This window comes from Cydia pomonella, chromosome 1 (genome assembly GCF_033807575.1).
Source record: "Cydia pomonella isolate Wapato2018A chromosome 1, ilCydPomo1, whole genome shotgun sequence".
Taxonomy (NCBI): Eukaryota; Metazoa; Arthropoda; class Insecta; order Lepidoptera; family Tortricidae; genus Cydia; species Cydia pomonella.
The window spans coordinates 48806513-48827896 of NC_084703.1; the positions used below are offsets into that span (position 1 = coordinate 48806513).

General features: G+C 37.8%; 1 protein-coding gene across 1 annotated transcript in view; it reads right to left on the minus strand.

Moving 5' to 3' along the window:
- Window positions 1–13748: 13748 nt before the first annotated feature.
- The window catches only part of LOC133529293 (protein crumbs), a 200344-nt gene continuing 192708 nt past the window's right edge, over window positions 13749–21384 (minus strand). Inside the window, exons 46-49 of the mRNA XM_061866993.1 lie at window positions 17896–17998; window positions 16300–16480; window positions 15423–15664; window positions 13749–13875 (exon numbers count right to left, since the gene is read on the minus strand). Coding sequence (XP_061722977.1) covers window positions 15425–15664; window positions 16300–16480; window positions 17896–17998 — 524 coding nt within the window. The 3' untranslated portion in view covers window positions 13749–13875; window positions 15423–15424. The remainder of the gene's footprint in view (window positions 13876–15422; window positions 15665–16299; window positions 16481–17895; window positions 17999–21384) is intronic.

The following is a 21384-nucleotide window of genomic DNA, read 5'->3' on the forward strand; positions in this document are numbered from 1 at the left end:
AACGGCATACAACGTCTCTTCAAACAAACTGTGCCACTGTTGTCCCTTGGACAACGGGACAGGATAACAAAACAAAAAAAGTTGATTCACCCATTGTACGCCTGCAACTCCAGAGGAGTTACAAGCGCGTTTCATCGAAGTTTCGTCGAAGAAAACAAGACCTCAACATTGACGAGTTGCAATTGGTCCGTTATGAGTACTGCGTGTTTTAATAGGGAGCGTGCATGAACTGTAGGAGGCAGCACAGGAGCCGTCAGATTTTTGGCGCGAGGCGTAAATGTGATGTTTATTGTTCCGATATAGCCCACAAGATGGCAGGACCTACTATGCACAAGAAAACACATGACGTGTAAATGTACATGTTTATGGTTCCGATTCAAGCCACAAGATGGCAGACCCTCCAACGCGCGCGGTCCCTATAGTGGGGCCACTTTTACGCTGATATTTATTTTGCGTGTGATGGATTGTGGTAGTGGCGCCCCCTACGCAGAGTTGTGCGTAATATTCCCTATTGAAAAAATAAAAACACGTATTATCTTTGCAAACCTTTTTTTTAACTATCATGTTGAGTGAAAAATCTTCGTCTTTTTTTGAGCCACCTTGTACAGTCGCCGTCAGATATACTTCTCTAGCTTCGCTGTATCAAACGGGATCTTAAAACTAAAATAAAACAAGACAGGTACAGTTTGCTACAGAAAGATAATTTATTTGTAATGAGTAGCACGGACGGTAACTACGCAGGTACAGTCGTACTATTGTCCCAACCTCTTACGATATCCGTCGCGACTGTACGGTTAAGGAATTTAATTTCAGTACCATTTCGTACCTTGCCACAGTTACAAACTAAATAATTACTACGTATAGAAGGTTCACTCTCTAACAAAACGCGTCTATAACGACAGATATGACCGCAAGGTGCGTGCAGGCGTCCTTTACGTGCGCGGCAACTACTACTGCAAGACACCTGGAGGCCTACCGCGAACCATTTCGACGTGTTGCGGTTGTTGTCTGTCGCACTTGTAAATTCGTACATAAGCGGTATTTCCGGACCGATACGACCTTCAAACCTTCAAGAAAAGAGCGTACTCCCATCTTAAAGGCCGGCAACGCACTAACAACCCCTCTGGTGTTGCAGGTGTCCATGGGCGGCGGTAATCGCTTACCATCAGGTGATCCGCCTGCTCGTTTGGCTCCTCTACCATAAACAAAAAAAAAAAAAATAAGCGTGATAGGGAGGTAACACGTCGAACGTGGTTCGCGGTAGGCCCTCTGGGCTATAACCGCGAAAATCGAAGTTCGTCAATTGCGGGCACTTTTCTCTGGCACTCTAATTACATCTTAGTGAGAGTAAAAGAGAAAGATCCCCGCAATTTGCAAATTTCGGTTTTCGCGGTAGGCCCCCTGATCTGGGCCGCATGTAGAGTCACCATCAGGGCTATAACCGCGAAAATCGAGGTTAGTCAATGGGGTTGGCCGGTCGAAGTATTAAACAGATGGCGCCATCATAGCTTGCCCTGTCAATCCCTAGAATTGTGTCAAATTCTTGTTTTTTTTTTGGAATTTTGTGACCTGGATTCCAGTACTTTAAGCCAAATCTCATAGAACAAAACTAGAGACAGGGGCAAGCTATGATGGCGCCATCTATGCAAACCTTTGACAGTTGCCAACCCCATTGCGGGCATTTTTCTCTTTCACCCTAATTACGTCTTAGTGAGAGTAAAAGGGAAGATCCCCGCAATTTGCTTATTTCGATTTTCGCGGTAGGCCCCCAGATATATCGGAGCGGCCGAGGTGCCCACAAATATCTGAACACGCCTATATTGTCAAGGCGTTAGAGTGCGTGTTCAGATATTTGTGAATACCTTGGCCGCTCCGATATATCTGATGGCGACTGTACTTGTAGCGACGCGACGAAATCGTGGAGTGAGCCGCGCCTGTCACAGTGACAACGTTATGAGGTCCGTAGCTGTCATATTTATTGTCACCGTGACAAAATACGAAATGGTACTGACATTAAATTATTTCACTGTACATTCAATGACAGTTACAATTACAGTTCGAATTACAGTCCATGCGATAATTATTGTTTACAACATTTATTATTATAAGGATGTTGACTGCAGTTATGATAAATTATTTCACATTATGCGCCAAACGAAACAGTAGAAAGTAATAACTTCTAATGAGTACACCCGTCGAGCAACACCGGGAAGGGAGTCTGCATTCGCACTATTTCCCGTCTGCCGAAGCACATGCCCAACTGGGCATAGCGCGGCGCGTGTTGAGACTCGTCCGTACACAAAGACAACTAGGTGTGCATTATTTGTCTTTGACGTGTGTCATTTTCTATGTATTTGTGTCGTTATTACAGATTGGATTTTGTATGTAGTGAGTGCGTCTGTGTGCACTTTTCTCTCCGCAAAAAATGGCAGAACGATGTGTACGGTAAGATATCGCTTGGGCTCATCCCGACGTGTCGGTAGCCGGTGTTGCTCGAAAAATACACCAGAAAGAACTACAACAAATAGGTAGATATGACAAGTGACGTCACTGGTCTGCATTTAAAAACGAAGCCGATATGCCTCGTCAGTCAACATCCTTATTGTGTAGGTATTTAGTACAGTCGACGAACAAACTCTACACACCGATAAATGTATCTACTTATTTTGGCGTCGACTACGCTACCTTTGTATATGTATGTATATAGGTACTTATTTTCTAACATAATTTCAGATTTAATAACTGGTGCTCCTGACTACGGGATAGTAAAAAGTTTGAGTTATAAATTGTAGATATAATATATATTTATATGCAGGATGGAACTTGAAAGGGACATTTTTTGCATGTTCTCTTACTACAAAAGGTATGTCCAAGATGTCCTTTGCTATAAAGTGAGGATTAATAAAAAAAAATCAAAACTAGTGTTTTTTTAAATACAGTTGATTCTTATTTAATAAAAAAAAGTCTGCACCATGCATAATATAAACGTACTTAAACATGACATGGGACAGACAATATCAAATTAAACGAGACAAGATGATAAAAACCCTCTGGTGTGGAAATACCTTAATGGATTAACATTGTGAACGTAGATTTGACTGTAAAAGTATAAAAATTGTACATAAAACAAGTTAATCATAGAATACCTAGCTTATATAAACGTTACAAAAACATATAATTCACCAAATTTCTATTCGACGAGCACACATTATATGTAATTAAGTACCTCTACCGTAGATGAATAAAAACAATAGTTTTTTTTTTGCATTAGAAAAAAGATAAACAATCTTGACGTGTTTTTTATAGAAAATTATTGAGAAACGCTTTTAAAATTAGTTTATATTATGAATGAAAGAAAAAGAATGTAAATAATCATATATGACTTATAACTTTTTACATATATGCCGCAACTTATTATTCAAAAATATTACTTGATAAAAAGACACGTCAAGATTGTTTGCCTTCTTTTTAATGCTAAAGAAATGAACACACGTAAAGTAATGCAAAATATATCAGCAGCTGTTTGACAATCCTGTTACCACAAATTGGCATCGTTCAGCTGTTAAGATGGAATCTACAATATTTTGTACTACTTGCGTCATAGTTATTAGTCGTAAAAGTCATGCATGACGAATAGAAATCTAGCTCTATTTAAACCTAAATTATATTAAACTATACTCAGGCACACAACGCAGTCAATCATAAAATACACAACACGTCTATACATTAAGCGGCTTCACACAGACCGAGCTGCCTCGCGAGGAAATTGCCGTGTGGATGTGCTTCGTCCGAGGCGCCGGCAGTGAGTGCGTTTGTTTCGACCGAGCCACGTCTACGTCTATCCAGACCGGGCTACTTCGTGAATTTCCTCGCGAGGCGGCTCGCGTGATTCCGCCTATTCACTTTAGTACCTTAAAATTAATATAATCGACATGTAAAATATCACACGAAATACATCTTTATTAAATACTGTAATTATTTTCCATTAACTTATAGTAATATCCTAACAGTTCCTATCACTCGTGATATGAGTTATAATACGGACCAGTACTCGCCAGTAGTCGAATAGGCCCTCTGATTTCAACCTATCTAACATAAAATGAGGCATTTGCGTAATAATTTCAACTATAAGTTATCATTGCCGTAAATATCTAAACATAGTGTAACAGTGCAAGCGCCATCAAAAACATCAGTACTATACAGGTGCTCGAAATATCTGAAAACGATTCTTTACTTCCCCGACAATGCTCGTGTATTCATAAGCACAGCTCGCTCCGATATCTAATGGGGACAACAGATACTGCGGGCCTACCGCGATCCACGTTCGACGGGTTGCCTTCCTGTCACACTTACGTAGGAATTTACAAGTGCGACAGAGAGGCAACACGTCGAACGTGGTTCGGCGGTAGGTCCACCGTTGGGCCGAGGCGGCCGGTAAGTTATTGTGTCAGCTAGGGACTGGTTGAAGACTTGGTTGATCAAGCTGATTTGTATAGTGTTAAGTGGGTGAATATGTAATACCAACTATAGTTCGTTTTTTTTTGCATTAAAGAGAAGGTAAGTGATGTTGATGAGTATTTTTATTGAAAAACACTTTTGAAAGGAAGTCAGAAGATAGTGGCAGAATTTCTTAATTATATATGGTTCCCTATTTGTTTGAGTTTCCATAGGAGGAAATAAAAATACTGGAAAAAATAAAAATGTGTTTTTTTCTACTTTTCGATTCGAAATTACACAATAACTGTAAATGCCAAGTACATCATATGTTAGGCGGATTTGTATAAAATTTCAAGGAGTACTGTTATATATTAACCACGTGCCCCTCCCCTTGATCGACATCAACTTATCCACATTCTACTAAGATGCTACTATTGGGACAGTTTTGCTCCTAAGTGTAAATCGTATGCGATCATTTACATTCATTTCTTAAAAGCATTTTTCAATTAAAAGACATATCTAGATTGTATACCTTTTATCTAATGCTAAAAAAACAGACTATACTACAAACTTAACGCACAACTTCTTTACCAACCGCCTGAGATAAGTGGTAGTTTGTAAACATATATTTGTCCTTGTCTGTTACTTTGACATTTGTGACCGTAAGAAAGAGACAACACTGGCTTGTAGCTGGCCACTAAATGGAATGAATGACGTCGAGCAACACGCATAACACGCATCACTTAAATTATGAATAAGAATTTCGCGGCAAACTCCGATAGTGTTCTTAAATTTAATTTAAATCTAAGCTTTCCCGCTTTTCGTCCGTTCCAATGGAATGTTTGTTTGGAATGTGCTGCACCGAGGTCGTTACGTCTTCGTGTAACACTTACTTTTTAATATTTAGCACAGACAAAGAAATATTAAAGCGATATTCAGAAAAAAATAGCAGTTAAAGTTTTTTTGCGTATATATTTACGAGAAACTAGAAATATGAATATAAAAATAACTTCTACTATTGAAATAGTATTAAATCCATATGATAACGAGGAAATATAGGTAATAGTAAAATAAAATAAACGCAAAGAAAACCGAATTAGATGGCGAGGTGAAAGGAGGAGGCGACCGAACGAGATGGTCTTATGGAACTTTCAGAAGGAGTAGCAGAGCAAGCTCTATTATTGTTTGTTTTTCTAGTAGTCTCACTTTTCATTTCTGCCTATTTCTATGTGCCACGTTAAAATAGTAGGCGCATTGCTGTTTCCCACCAAAGCTTGGTGGGCAACGATGAACCCGACTAAATTGCGTAGGTTGTTTTTGGTATGTTACCAGGAAGGTTGAAACGTGTTTTTTATTTCGTGCGCACCCAAGCGTCAACTCACGCCTCAGCGTCAGCGGATACTTGTTTTAGCTCTATTTAGTACTATTTACCGCATAATGTGCACAATCAGCTGTTAAGGTTGCGCACATAATTTTGCACAAGTCGCCTTAGTATTCCTTTGCCTATGATAACTAATCTAAGTATAAATATAACTAATCTAAGTATAAAATGATAATAATATCAATCTTTCAGAAACAGTCGCTGAGATATACTCTACTCGCAATATTAGTACATTAAGCAGCACAGATTAATATACAGATGTCTTTAAAATAAAAAACAATGATGTTGACATATGAGCTACAATAAATAAATAAAAATAAATATTATAGGGACATTCTTACACAAATTGACTAAGTCCCACGGTAAGCCAAGAAGGCTTGTGTTGTGGGTACTCAGACAACGGTATATATAATATACAAATACTTAAACACATAGAAAACAACCATGACCCAGGAACAAATATCTGTGCTCATCACACAAATAAATGCCCTTACCGGGATTCGAACCCAGGACCATCGGCTTCATAAGTAGGATAACTAATACCCACTAAGCCAGACCGGTCGTCAACACAATAATATTTAAATGTTACCTTTTTTCTAATTTTCTTAGTGTATAAAAAAAAAGTTAATGCTTCTTGCTGTTTTTTTTTGTATAGATTTTAAAGACATTCTGTATAGTACTTATAAGTAAATACCTCATTAGTCCATTTAAATAAATCTACTACAGTAATAAAGCTCTCCACACGGATGGAAATTCGTTACACTTTAGAAAATGTCCCCACCCCCTTATTCATAAACGTCTACTAAAGTTGACAAGCCGTTAATAATCGTTTGTCACTCTCCGACGTATTGGTATGATGGAAAGGGACAAACGATTATTAGCGGCTTGTCAACTTTAGTAGACGTTTATGAATAAGGGGGTAGAATATAATTTCAGTATCATTTTGTACCTTGTTAATATGAAGTCCTTAAAGACCTCATACTATATCGTCACTGCGACAAGGCACAAAATGGTACTGGCATTCAATTCCTTCGTACTTTTAGTAATACAGATGACAAGCAGTCAAAATTTATTGTCATTCATAACTTCAAGCAAAATAAAAAAACAATTTTCCTATAAAAACAACCACTATGTCACTTTTTTACCCCACGGCAAAGAAAAACACATTATTTTCGATTTTCGAATTGATTATTTTTAAAAGTATTTACTTTATTAATAAACCTTAACCAATGATGTGTCACATGTTGATATTTACTTAACATAATTTTTAATTTAATTTACATGTACGGAGACTATGTCCCCCTCATTCATAAACGTCTACTAAAATTGACCAGCCGCTAATAATCGTTTGTCACTTTCCATGCCAATACGTCGGAAAGGGACAAACGATTATTTGCGCCTTGTCAACTTTAGTAGACGTTTATGAATAAGGGGATGTATCTTTATGTATTTAAATAAAAGTAAACAAACAATTCGTACATTTTCGGGTAGTTATAACATTTATTGGTTAACCAACCGAATACAAAGCCGCCTGGATCTGTCACTGAACGACCTGAATTTAACCTACATTATTTGATCATGTAATGTTTTCATCTACCCTCAACTGGCTTAAGGAGCCATTTGAGGGTAGATTTTGTTTACTTTTATTTAAATACCTAAAGATACATAGTAGCGGCTAATAAAATATATAAATTTAATTCAAATATATCTTATAGTATTTGAGATAAAATGGTGTTATATACGAACAGAAAACGGACGTTTTAATGATCTCAGCGCCATATGATCAAGGACTGCGCGTTCATATTCATGTTAATAAATTAGGAATCATTTTCCAAGGAATCTTTAACCGAAATATGCAAAAATCCGTAGTTGGGTTACAGTTTAGAAACATTTATCTTGACATAATGGTTGTATTCAGCGTACCAATAATCGTAACACTTATATAAATATCTTATTACTTAGCTATTTTCTAGTAAAGTAAATTTTGCATAAATATTTTATCTACTCTGATGTAGTCACTACGTACATAACTGGTTATATTAAAGAATAGGGTTTTGTATCGTTACACAACGGAACAACGGTAAAAAAAAACTATTTCTAATAATAGAAACGAATGTAATCCAAAAGTGAAAGGCAATTTTGCACCACCTATGAAGTGTCAAAGTATGGGAATGTCACTACGTACGTCATATTTTCAAAAGATTTTCACGTTCAAGGTGGCGCGACCATTGAATGATTAATTTAATAAACTTAAGTAGAAACGGACCGCGTTTATAATTTTATTTTAAAAATTAGATCCCTGATATTAATTGGTGACCCCTGGTATAAGATAGGTACCTCTCGCGTTGAATGACAGTTCCTCCAAGTCTCTACTGGGCGGGTTTAATTTGAAAACAATTATTTTTCAAAGTTATTGTTTTTACCGTATATTATTAATTAGGGACCGGCCCTTAATTTGTTAACTTCCAAAAAATTCTACTATACGTGTCGCGGCCAAAGATACTTGTGACAGTTCATTTTTGTATGGTACTGTCAATGTCAAAAGATTTTGACTTCTTTTGGTACTTTAAAACATTTTTTTTTATTTAAATTTTTTATTAAGTAATAAAAATACGGTAGAGTCAGTCCAAGACAAATCTGCAACGATTTTCATAGCGCACGCAGTGTAAGTGTTGTTTTAGACGTCTATTGTGTAACTTTACATTTCCACTGTGAAACGATACAATACCCCAAAGATATAGCGCCTAACAAATACATTGTCTATAAAAGCTTACATCGATATAGAAAAGTCAATATAAAGTAAAAGATAAAAAGCGTTTTTATAGTAAGTACATTTTATTAAGTGTACAGTCAGCATTAAAAATATACGAGTGAACTAGGGCTGTGATGAAAATGAACTATTTTCACAATCCGTTTACTCAATGTATTAGATGTACAAAGTTCACGAGAAATAGGGGGTATTACGCAAAACTCTGCACAGAGGGCGCCTCTAGCACATACTGAGGGTCTACAGCGAAACACGGAAATCGTAGTTTCATTATTTGCGTCTCTATCACTCTTACCTATTCGAACGATAGAGACAGATAACGAAATTTCGATTTTCGCGTTTTAGGCCTCTGCAAACAAACCGCCTTGGTAGCTTGGTACATTAATGTCATAGTAAAAACTTGATAAAAAACATTGAAGTAGTAATAAGAATACAACTGAAACAAATAGGGGTGACTTCAAGATTTTTTTTCTTCACTTATTGAAATTACAATGCATTTCCAGAAAAACCATATCATTGCTCATATCTTGTAGATTGTTATATATTTTTTTCTGCTCACAAAATATCATATTTAATATATAAAAAATGGTTCGGGAGGAGGAACCTCAAGGCAATAGTATAAGTCTATGGTTTACAGTTTACACTATATGATAGTGCTGCTCTCTGGCAGCAATTCTCCCTATTCGTGATAATGCACGGGGTTTGACTATAATCACAATTCAAGATGAACTATTCGCTTGAATATTTTTGTTGCTGACTGTGCACTGCCCCGTCCGGGTAAGGCACCGGCGGCCGTGGCGCGCGCACTATGCTCTAAACAAAAATTTGAAACACTACGTAATACCGGCCAATGATATCAGTAATACCACCTTTAAGCTGCAGTAAGTTCAAGTCCTTCTCAGGTCAGGTCGCTGAGCACTGAGCGGACGGCCGTGCGTGCCCGGGATTGCGGAATGCGGATATCTTTGTTCGTTCGAAAATAATATTACGCATTTTTAGAAGCAAATTTCATGTTAATGCAAATACAGTTAAAAAAAGATCGTAAGTTTAGGTTTTTTTTACTTGTTGGAAGTTGTTTAATCAGATTTTGAGTCGATGAAATTACTAGAAAAAAGCTTCAAGAGTGCCATACATATTTTTTGGCAACCGTGGTCTATAAAAACGTTACGAATTTTCAAAAAATCTGTTGTCTGAATCCACTTCATCTTAAAGTTTTGTATCTAATCAATAAAAAAACCATTACTTGTTATCTCGACATTAGGGTCCGTTTCGCGACAAATGATGATCCCTATGACAGCTCATTTTTAGGGTTCCGTAGCCAAATGGCAAAAAACGGAACCCTTATAGATTCGTCATGTCCGTCTGTCTGTCCGATTATGTTTATATGGAGTAGCGTTCACTTAAAATGGTTGTAGACATACTTTGGAAGTTTAGCATATTAATTTAGAAATCTAACATGTAAATAATAAAAAAACGGTAAAACATATTCCTTCAATTATGTTTTAAATTAAGCCTAAGCAGTAGACTTGAAGGAAGCGTTATAGGGGCCATCATTCGACGCGAGAAGTATAGGAAGCTGCAGGGATAATTGACCCACTCTGAGTACAAAGTTTATGCAGGGGGGTCAACTATATCTGCAGCTGATTGTACAACACAACCAACCAAGCCTGCAGTAATTTTGAAGACTCACACATTATAACAATAGGTTAACATGATTTCGCTTTTGCGTATAATTTAGAAGAAATCGCTTAGCCACCAAGCATTTATTTACTTATATATTTAAATGTCAAACATTTCTACTTATCAACATTTTGTTATTCGTAAATATATATTTATGTAGTTAGATATATTTTTTGATAATTAAGCTCAATAAAGAGTGGACGGAGTTTCAAAGCATAGATATATGTAAATACAGTCGTCATCAGTTCTATATATCGGGTCGGCCAGTGTGAATAATACTGTAAGCATAGCATAGTTGTGAACTATTAACGAAGCAATATGAACTAGAATCTACTGAACTACCAGCATAGCGCGTCGCGCTCCTTCGGCGCCGTCACATCTTAAATTATTTTAGAATCTGTTACGCTCTTACCTTCTTAATATTAATTCAAGTATTCATCTCTGCCGTATCACACGAGTCACAAATCCATGCTGACTTATTAACTAACACAGATATATTTACAAACCCCGGTTTGACGGGAGCTAAAATACGCTGCTAATGTTTACTTCAATATCGAGTATTCTATCGACCGTATGAAGCCATTTTTGATTCGTAATCTTATTCCTTTTAAACGAGCAATTCTTGTATATTTATATATTGTGGGGATCTCGGCAACGGCTCTAAGGATTTTTATGAAATTTGCTTTATTTGGGTCGTCGTTCTGGCTAAGCCTTATCTCTGGGAAAACGCGTATTTTTTTAGTTTTTGTATGTTTTCCGTCTCCCAGATATTATAAAAGAAGAGCGTTAATTCTATATGGTACAGTCAAGTGCTAAAATATGGTTGCATACAACTTACTCAACAATATGTGCCATAGTTCTTAATTCGCCGACATCAGAGCTATGGGACATATTTTTGAGTAAGATGAGATGTTTCTATTACTTGCAAACCTCTTTCATTCTTATATATATATAATAATAATTCGGGGATCTCGAAAACGGCTCCAACGATTTCGTTGAAATATGCTATACGGGGGTTTTCGGGGGCGAAAAATCGATCTAGCTAGGTCGTATCTCTGGGAAAATACGCATTTTTGAGTTTAAATATGTTTTCCGAACAAAGCTCGGTCTCCCAGATATTGTAAATAGTCCGAAGAATTGATCAACAAATAATAATAAATAAATATTATAGGACTTTATTACACAAATTGCCTAAGTCCCACAGTAAGCTCAATAAGGCTTGTGTTGAGGGTACTTAACTACAAGGAAATAAGGAACGAATAATATTTCACAGACATAGATTGACGTTAATATGTCTCATTTTCTTTATCAACGCTATTTCAATAGAGGCGGCCATTTATTAGGGCGTGAAGAGTTTTATAATTTCGATAGTTCAAAAATTTATATAGATGTCGTTAGAAGAGTTGATATTTAATTAAGCTAGCAGAAGTCCATTTATGCTCCCGTCAAACCGGGGATTGCTTATTTATATTAACCAGAAGGAGAGTTCGCAATTCATCACATTTCGATTCACTACTAAATATAAACTAATTTGAAATAACAGTCATTCGATAAAACTTTTCTTGGACGCACACCGTTACAAATTTAGAATTTACCTTAAGTACATTCGTTTATAAAAATAGTTTAAGATGATTGTCATTGTATAAAATATGATCAGCGTTTTTAAAACTTGAGTCATAAATTTGATAATATACGAATACATCATTTTGACGCCCCAAATAGCGTGTAAATAAGTTGCACGATACACACTAAACCATAAATTCAAATATATCGTCCGAAATTGATATGGTCAATCTTATATGACTAAAAATATTAATTATATGGAATGTCAGATTCAATAAGTACAAAAAGTTTCACTAAGTCGATACTTTATGTTAACGATATAGTTTCAACACGTTTAAGGATGGTAAACTTGTCAAATTTCTTGGCTCAATGTGTGTTTGCATCTCACATTTTGCTTAATGAAAGAGTGAGACTCAATGCACATTGGACAAAGATTGGGCAGGTGGAATACCATCGTAAGGGTCGGTTGCACCAAACCGCCTTTCACCGCAATTTTTTTATTGTATGGAAAGTTTCGATAGTTCTCTGCTGTGTTGATCTGTCTGATACGTGTGGTACAACTGACCCTAAGTAGTTCATTTTATTTAACATGACGTGTGGTGCAACTGACCCTAAGTAGTTCATTTTATTAACATGACGTGTGTTGCAACTGACCCTAAGTAGTTCATTTTATTAACATGACGTGTGTTGCAACTGACCCTAAGTAGTTCATTTTATTAACATGACGTGTGTTGCAACTGACCCTAAGTAGTTCATTTTATTAACATGACGTGTGTTGCAACTGACCCTAAGTAGTTCATTTTAGTAACATGACGTGTGGTGCAGCTGACCCTAAGTAGTTCATTTTATTAACATGACGTGTGTTGCAACTGACCCTAAGTAGTTCATTTTAGTAACATGACGTGTGGTGCAACTGACCCTAAGTAGTTCATTTTATTAACATGACGTGTGTTGCAACTGACCCTAAGTAGTTCATTTTAGTTAACATGACGTGTCACAACACTGGTTCTTAACTATCATTTTAAGGGTATAAGGTCCTTTTCAACGCCAGCTTAAAGGGCCGATTTTTATTTAAATCTCTTTTTTTTTGTCGTTTCGATACAATTTGGTGGATACATAGTCCCCTATTCTGCACATAATAAGTGCAATATATGTTCAAAATAATCTTCCACTGCGTTACGAAAATGTATGGTATTTTGAAATTCGTCCCTATTTGGGATTTCGAACATATTTCACAGAAAATGAGGACCTCTTCAAACCAGCCAAACATTATCTAAATCTACGACAAACGGTCAAGAAAAAAAAATTTGCCCCTAATATAAAACGATATCAACTATTGAACATATAATTGATATATTTCTAAGTATACTATCGAAACCTTACATTGAAAGTTCTACTAAAAATAGTAAAATAAAAGCTCAAATGTACGTACAGTCAGCATCAAAAGTAGCGGATCAAATAACGCTTCATAAGTATCTACCATTCTGTAACAGCTTAACAAAAAATTATGTCTTTAATATAGAACAACTAAGACTGTAAAAAATATACTTTTGAACTGGAATTTTAGAAATTCATCTATATTTGGAAAAGTTATCCGGAATATCAGATACTTTTGGCGCGTTGTTTCATCCGCTACTTTTGATGGTGACTGTACCTCTTGCTCTGTCACATCTTTAAACACACTTTTTTTTTTCGCACCGTTTTTAGTAATTTATATCTCTATCTATAATATAATTTAAAATACAGGTATCATTTCTCATATTTAAACGGTAATGTCATTCAGATATCTGAATTATGATAAAAATCTGAAAATAGTTCGGCTATACTAATCATAGTCTCTTTAGTAATACAATTTAAGAATATGTACAAAAATCCGAACCTGATTTTGATTACCTAATATCGACAACAATACATTAAACATGCATGATTAAGTCAAATATGATATGATAGAGTAAATACTGAGTAAAGTTTGGTCAGGGGGCGATGCCGGGCCGTGGAGTACCGCCCGCAGGTACTTGGCGTGGCCGAGCGCCGCTCGGGCTCGGACCTGGAACAATTATTGACCTGAGACAACCGCTTAGGACCTCACACTGGCGTCTTTTAACCTTTTTCCTACTCCTCTACTGTTATCTGTCATTTATGCATTCATTAACACGAATATAAGAACATACATAAAAGATTTCAAGAAAAGTCTATATTGTCTATTCATCATAAAAGCTCTTGTGCTTTTATAAGCTATAACGTTACTGCGATTAATGGCTACCAACCTAACAAAACCAAAACGAATACAGTTTTAAACTAAGTGCATTGCTGCTAACTTACAAAATATTCATTGGGTTGCATAGTAAAAATAATTACTTCATAAGTCAGAAACACGCATGTGACACCCGTAATATAGCAACCCCATAGACTACGAAGACCGCTTAGCGTTGCTTGTTAGTCTCCGTAGGCTACGGTGGCCAAAATTGAGAAAAAACTGTCCAAAAAATTAATTTAGCAAGTAGCAAGTACCAGGGCCTCATGAGTTACGAGGAGGTGTCGCCGACCGGCCGGCCGCGGCCCGGGGCGGGCCGGGCGCGTAACAAGGTATGCTCGCGCGTCTTGGCTATATACTTTTGCTGTAATTTGTTTACCTAAATTAAGATTTATTTTTGTTGACTCGTAGGAAAAATATTGTATGCAACGTTGTATAAGTAGGTCAAAAAATTCTCGTGGCGTATTCCTTTACAATGTTCGCCTACGCCTTCGGCTCCGGCTCACATGGTAACTCACGCCACTCGCCTTTTTTGACCCTTCTTATACAACTGTTGCATAAAATACTATAAATGCATAGTTATGTATGCAGCGTAGACAACAAAAAACAGCCAAGTTCGAGTCGGACTCGCCCATGAAGGGTTCCGTACCATTTATGACGTGTTAAAAAAACGACTTACTAGATCTCATTCAAACCAATTTTTCGGTGGAAGTTTGCATGGTAATGTATGTCATATATTTGTTTAGTTTCATCATTCTCTTATTTTAGAAGTTACAGGGGTTGGGGGGGGGGACACATTTTACCACTTTGATAGTACATAGTAAGATTTTTCATATATCTCTTACTGAAAATTATATATTTACATAAATATGATTTGATCCATGTAAATTCTAACACTGATTCGGCAGTGAAAATCCATGTTTTCATTTTATTTTTTATTTTTCCCAGAATCAGTAAACAATGATGTACGAGTAACACATATTAATTTCAGGCAATAAGAAAAAATCATGTATTTAAGCGTCGGTGTCTCTGTGCTATAGGGAGTGTATATAAACTGTAGGGGGCAGCACAGGATGTGAACTATTTAATGTGAACGTGCCAAAAATATGTATACACGACTTTGGTGCCCATATATACATATTTATTTTATTAAATTTTTTAGTATTTGTTGTTATAGCGGCAACAGATTTTTTTTTATACTCCTTCGATGGCAAACAAGCATACGGCCCGCCTGGTGGTAAGCAGTCTCGACGAGCAGACAGCGAAGTCTTAGTATAGTCTCGTTTTACCCATTGCGTACGGAACCCTAAAAGGAGGAGGCAGACCTTTTGAATATATACCTTTAAATGAGGCGCTCCTCCGGAGGCGGTTTGAGAGCGTGGTGCATCATCTCGGCCCTGGGGTTGCAGTACTCCTGGCCCGACGGGCTGTAGGTGCCGCGCGTGGCGCGCTTGCGGCGCGCCTGCGCGCACAGCGCGCCCAGCGCCAGCGCGCCCAGCGCCGCGGCCAGCAGCGCGCAGCCCACCGCGATCAGCACTGTGGACGACGTCGAGTCGCTGCCTTCTGATTCTGATGCGACGCTCTGGAATACCAATGTCGAACTGAGGGCTAACGCGCTTAAAGCTGGCCATACACACTGGAGTATGCCGGCGCAGTTTTGCGTGTACAGTTCAACTGCACAGGTTAAGCTGTATAGTATGGAAGGTAGAGTTAAGGAACGCAATCTCCATAGGCAGAACTTATGCAAAAGTGTCCAGTGATCAGCTATAAATAATAGTTCCAAATCTCTCTAGAGTAGCGCTAGAGTAGCTAAGAACCTATGCGTTATTGACGGAGTGAAGTGCGCTGTCTATGATTTGATCCTTTTTCCTAGTATTCTAGGTATTGTAGCGCCACCTATTTAAGGTTTTTTGATGACACTTTTTGGTATATGGAGATTCCATTCCTTATCTCCACCTTCCGTAAGTAATAACTTTCCCGTCCGCTAAAACACGACAATAAGGGTTTGAATTTTTTTTTATTTGTGTTTGACCATAACGAAGAACTTCCCGTACTATTCTTGCTTCTTCTTCTTCTCGTGTCGATGGTTTCGGACTTTCAAACTGTGCGGGACCAAAAGGTAGCGACATTTATCGCCCTGTCCGTTGTATTTTTGCTACAATAAGGTGAACATTTCCGAGTAATTGAAGACACATTGAAGACAGGCGTGGGACGTACCTGCTGCGAGCAGTTCTTGCCGGCCCAGCCGTCGATGCACTGGCAGGAGTAGTCGACGACGTCGCTGCAGCGCTGCGTGCAGGCGCCGCCGTGCTCGCACGGGCCCGTGCCGTTGCCGGCCGGGTAGCACGGGTCGGCCAGGGCGCACTCGTGCCCGCATTTGCCGCGCTCGCATTGACATCTGGTCGACATTACAATACAAATACAAAATCTACAGTACATATGGTGCTACTTTACCGCACTAGTGCGAAAATTAGCATATTACGTTACTGTGTCGAACATTTAAAGGGCCATATGTACTGTAAAACGTTGTACATGTGCGAATAGGTAATTCGCAACTCGTGTCGAATTTATCGCCACTAGTTTCGAATTTCCTATTTTTCGCACTTGTATCGTAATGTACTATTATTTCATTACCAGGCATAGGTCAAATATAGGATATAACACGAGTAGGTTTCATTTACAAATATTACAATTTGAATTAGGAGTAGCCCTCACACCAGGTTAAGCCTGTGTCGTGAGGACTCTAGGAAATACCAGGAGATTTATCAATAAGAATGATGCGAAAAATACAGATAAAATAAGAGTTTACAAATATGTATTAATGAGCTTATCTAAATTAAACTACTTTTGAAAACTAACAAACAATCGCACTTATTATTTTAAACTCATGGTACAAGCTGTGCGAGCGTGAGAGTGTACGTGTGTGTGTGTGTGTGTGTGTGTATATATGTGTATATGTGTATATGTGTGTGTGTGTGTATGTGTATGTGTGTGTGTGTGTGTGTGTGTGTATGTGTGTGTGTGTATGTGTGTGTCTGTCTGTGCGTGTGTGTGCGTGTGTGTGCGTGTGTGTGTGTATGTGTGCGTGTGTGTGTGTGTGTGTATATATGTTTGTGTGCAAAAGAGATGTGGTGTTTACTGCAAAGGTTTCAATGTATCTTCTGTTGCCTGGTACGAGGGAGAGATTAACCACCCACGGGCAATGGTCTGAAATTCTTTGACTGTCATATCTTGCACATTGAAGAGTTTTGATATGTGGTTATAAATAAACGGATGGAGGAATTGTGGGGAGTCTTGTTTTGATCTTGGGACGCGGAAGATCCTTTTACTACTACTACCTAATACAACTACTGTCACGCGACAGTATCTCGTGGCGAGATAGACTACCCGTATTTTTCTAACTATACGACTATAGACATATATACTGTAAAAAACCGGGCAAGTGCGAGTCGGACTCGCGCACGAGGGGTTCCGTACCATTATTTATAAATACGGCAAAAACATTATGTTTGTTGTATGGGAGCCCAACTTAAATATTTAATTTATTCTGTTTTTAGTATTTGTTGTTATAGAAGCAACAGAAATACATCATCTGTAGAAATTTCAACTGGATAACTATCACGGTTCATGAGATACAGCCTGGTGACAGACGGACGGACGGACATCGAAGTCTCAGTAATAGGGTCCCGTTTGACCCTTTGGGTACGGGACCGTAAAAACGATAAAAATAATAATTCGGAACATCATTACAAGATTTTGTTGTTCCAGTGCCTACACAGTTAGTAATAGAGCCGAAGGTCAATGATGACTCACATGTAGGAGCCGGGGAGGTTGACGCAAGTGCCAGTGGGGCCGCAGCTCACGCTGTCCTTGTCGCACTCGTTCACGTCGGCCTCGCAGTGGAGGCCCGTCCAGGCTGCAAGACAATAATAATTCTTAATAACACTTCCAGCGACCGGCGCCATATTGCCTAAAGTATTGCTAATGTTTTACCGCAGCTAATTTTTGTTCGAAAAGTTATCATGATGCAGAGACCTAAAATTATATTTGCTTATCTCACGTTCAGGTGCCGCGGGTTCAGCAGTTTTCGAAAAAATCGTAGCGCATTTTCAGATCATAATACGTTTCAGGACGCGCTGGTGGGGTTCAAACCCCGGCCCGTACCAATGAGTGTTTCGGGACTTATGTACGTAATATCATTTGATATTTACCAGTCGCTTTTCGGTGAAGGAAAACATCGTGAGGAAACCGGACTAATCCCAACCAGGCCTTGTTTGCCCTCTGGGTTGGAAGGTCAGATGGCAGTCGCTTTCGCAAAGCTAGTGTCTACGCCAATTCTAGGGATTAAACCCGGATGTTTTAACAACTTAAACTCGATAGAAAAAAATCACGATCTAAACGCACCATTAAAATTTCGTAACTATTTTTGCACAAAAACTATTAACATGTCTCGAAACATTCGTAATGTTATTTTAGGTTGACAACTTTTTATTTTATAAGCGTACTACGTATCATTGCTGGGCAATAGTTATTTGTGCAACAAGAAAGGAAAGTTAGTTTTTCTTGCGAGTGTTGTGAAAAGTTGTATGTGTCGCTACGCTCAAGATTCTAACTTAGAATTTTGTATTCAATTATAGAATCTTTCGCTTACTCGGGACTCAAAATCACGAGATGTTAAATAACTTTGCTCTCGTGTGACACATACAACTTTTCACCTCAGTAGTGAGAGCATATTAAAGGTTTAAAAAAATCAACATCAAGTAAAGTTTTTATTACTGTATTCATGGCCTTCACTAAATTAAAAAGCTACTTTGTCTCACTCCCTGGAGTGACGAAAGTAGGCTTGTTCGAGCTGCTGAGGTGAAATAGTTATTTACGAGACAAGTGCAGAAAATAGGAAATTCGCAACGAGTTGTGATAAATTAAAATACGACCGAAGAAAGTGTTTTAAATCGACACAAGTCGCGAATTTCCTATTCGCACGTGTATCGTACAACGTTTTATAGTACATATGGCTCTTTAAAGTTTCGACATATGCACGGAAAGTGCTCATTCCCGCACGCGTGCAGGAAAGTAGCACCATATGTACTGTAAAGGTATTTTCCCCTATTCTTCTAAGAAAGGTATGGGTATTGAGTAAGAGAGGTATGGGCACTGTGAATGTCATCTCGCTTTGTGTGGTAGGGCACAGCACAGCGGATGTCATTCCAGATCTAGAGCAGAGCCCAACTGGGGAAGTACCTCCACCATACAGAAAACCGCAGCCAAATAACACTAGACCCTACTCATAGTGTTGTGTTCCTGTCGGTGAGTAAGGTTGCTAGATCTCAACGAGGGTGCGGAGTGTTAGGGTCGGCAACGCACATGTAACTCCTCTGGAGTTGCAGGCGTACATGGGCTACGGAGACTGCTTACCATCAGGTAGTTTGCCACCGACGTAGTATAAAAAAAACTTAATAGTCCCGTTCAAACCCCCTTTGTTTTCAGGAAAAAGTCTACCATTTACTGTATTCGAAAAAGTAACAACTTTCGGGTTATTTCGACTCGGAAATACGAAGACGCATGATTGATACAAATAAAAAAGTGTCCGCAGTTTTTCATACAAATTTTGTGACGGTTCATACAAAATGTATGTGAAAAAGCATCACAAAAAGGTATTTTTCCTCGCACACTATTTTTCTTTTTAATTCATAATGTTTATTGCATATCACATTACACATTATTAGGTGGAGCTTATAAATAGGTGGGTTTATATGTGACACCCCGCAAGGGCACAGCAATATACTTTAAATTAACATGCTTATTAATCAAATTTATCATTAAAAAATTCATGTACATTATAATAACATTTGCTGACTAATTCGATACCCAATAGTTGATAGTTTTTCGAAAAAAGTAAATGGTACACTTTTAACTGAAAACTTAGACTGGAACTAAATTCGCTTTAATTATAAATACCAGCTAAGAAATTAGCAATCTCCTGCTTGGTAGTCATGCGACTTAACGTCTTTTTTTTTTAGAAATGGGCTCGCCTAATGCTTACCCGAAAGTCAGCGCTGATCTTTCGGCGAGGCCGTTTGTGAGCCCCGAACGCAACTGTACGGCACGGCCTCGTAAAAACTAAACACTTTCGACAGCTACTAATTTTACAAAGATCGATCTAAAAACGCCCTTGAAATTTTAAAATTAGATTCGAACTTTGAATCTCTACAGACTCCAAGTCGCTTCTGTGACTCGAAGCGATAGAAAGCTGAGAAAGGTCTAAATTTTGACGACCTAGTGGGGGACTCTGCCTATGAGCCGATGGTCTCGGGCTCAAGTCCCGGTAAAGGCATATATTTGTGCGATGAACACAGATATTTGTTCCTGAGTCATGGGTGTTTTCTATGTATATAAGTATGTACATTGTCGCCTAGTACCCATAGTACAAGCTTTGCTTAGTTTGGGTCTCGGTCTGTGTAAGATTGTCCCAAATATTTATATTATAAGAACATTTATTTACAATAACAATATATATAATGGATATATACAGATGATTACAATAACTAGCTTATATCTAAAATAGGCCCTCGAGGCACTGTACCAAGGATGCTGGCGGCATTTCCTCGTTGTATCGCAAAACTGATACGTTGTGCGAGGAAGCCGCCAGCTCTTCGGTCACCAGTTAAATTTATAATTATATTTAATTGTAAAGATTTCTTACTATACCTATAAGACCCGCCACTAGTACAATCTGCCACATATTATTCGAATTTCATCGCGATTCAATCCCACGAGATAAGATACAGATCGTCACTACACAAACACACAGACACACACGGTTCGTTCTATTTAGTTAATATCCACGTCCTTATTTTTTCTCGAAACACCATATTTATATTTTTATAAAAAAAAAATCAATAATGTCATAAAAATTATCACTTTAACATTTCACAAAATTTATATTTAATAATTTAAAAAACAAAACACCACTCTCATTTCAAAGCAAAGTCAGGCGTGACTAAGAATTGGTCATACAAAAGTAATACTGACATAATACTGGTTCACTACTGCACAATAGAGTCCATAACAAAACAATATTATACTGTCAACAATTGTATTACACTCAATTAAATATAAATCATTATATTTTATATAACTTTGAATTTTGTTGAATTTTGCTCTGAAATTGAACGTGATTGATTCTTCTTGCTAGTGCCACTATTCTGTGCTAGTGGAATTGTAATAAATTCTGTGTAACTCGGATCGTACGCTGTTTCTCAAACTGTTTCAGGCACTAGTGATGTGCTTGAATATAGTTTC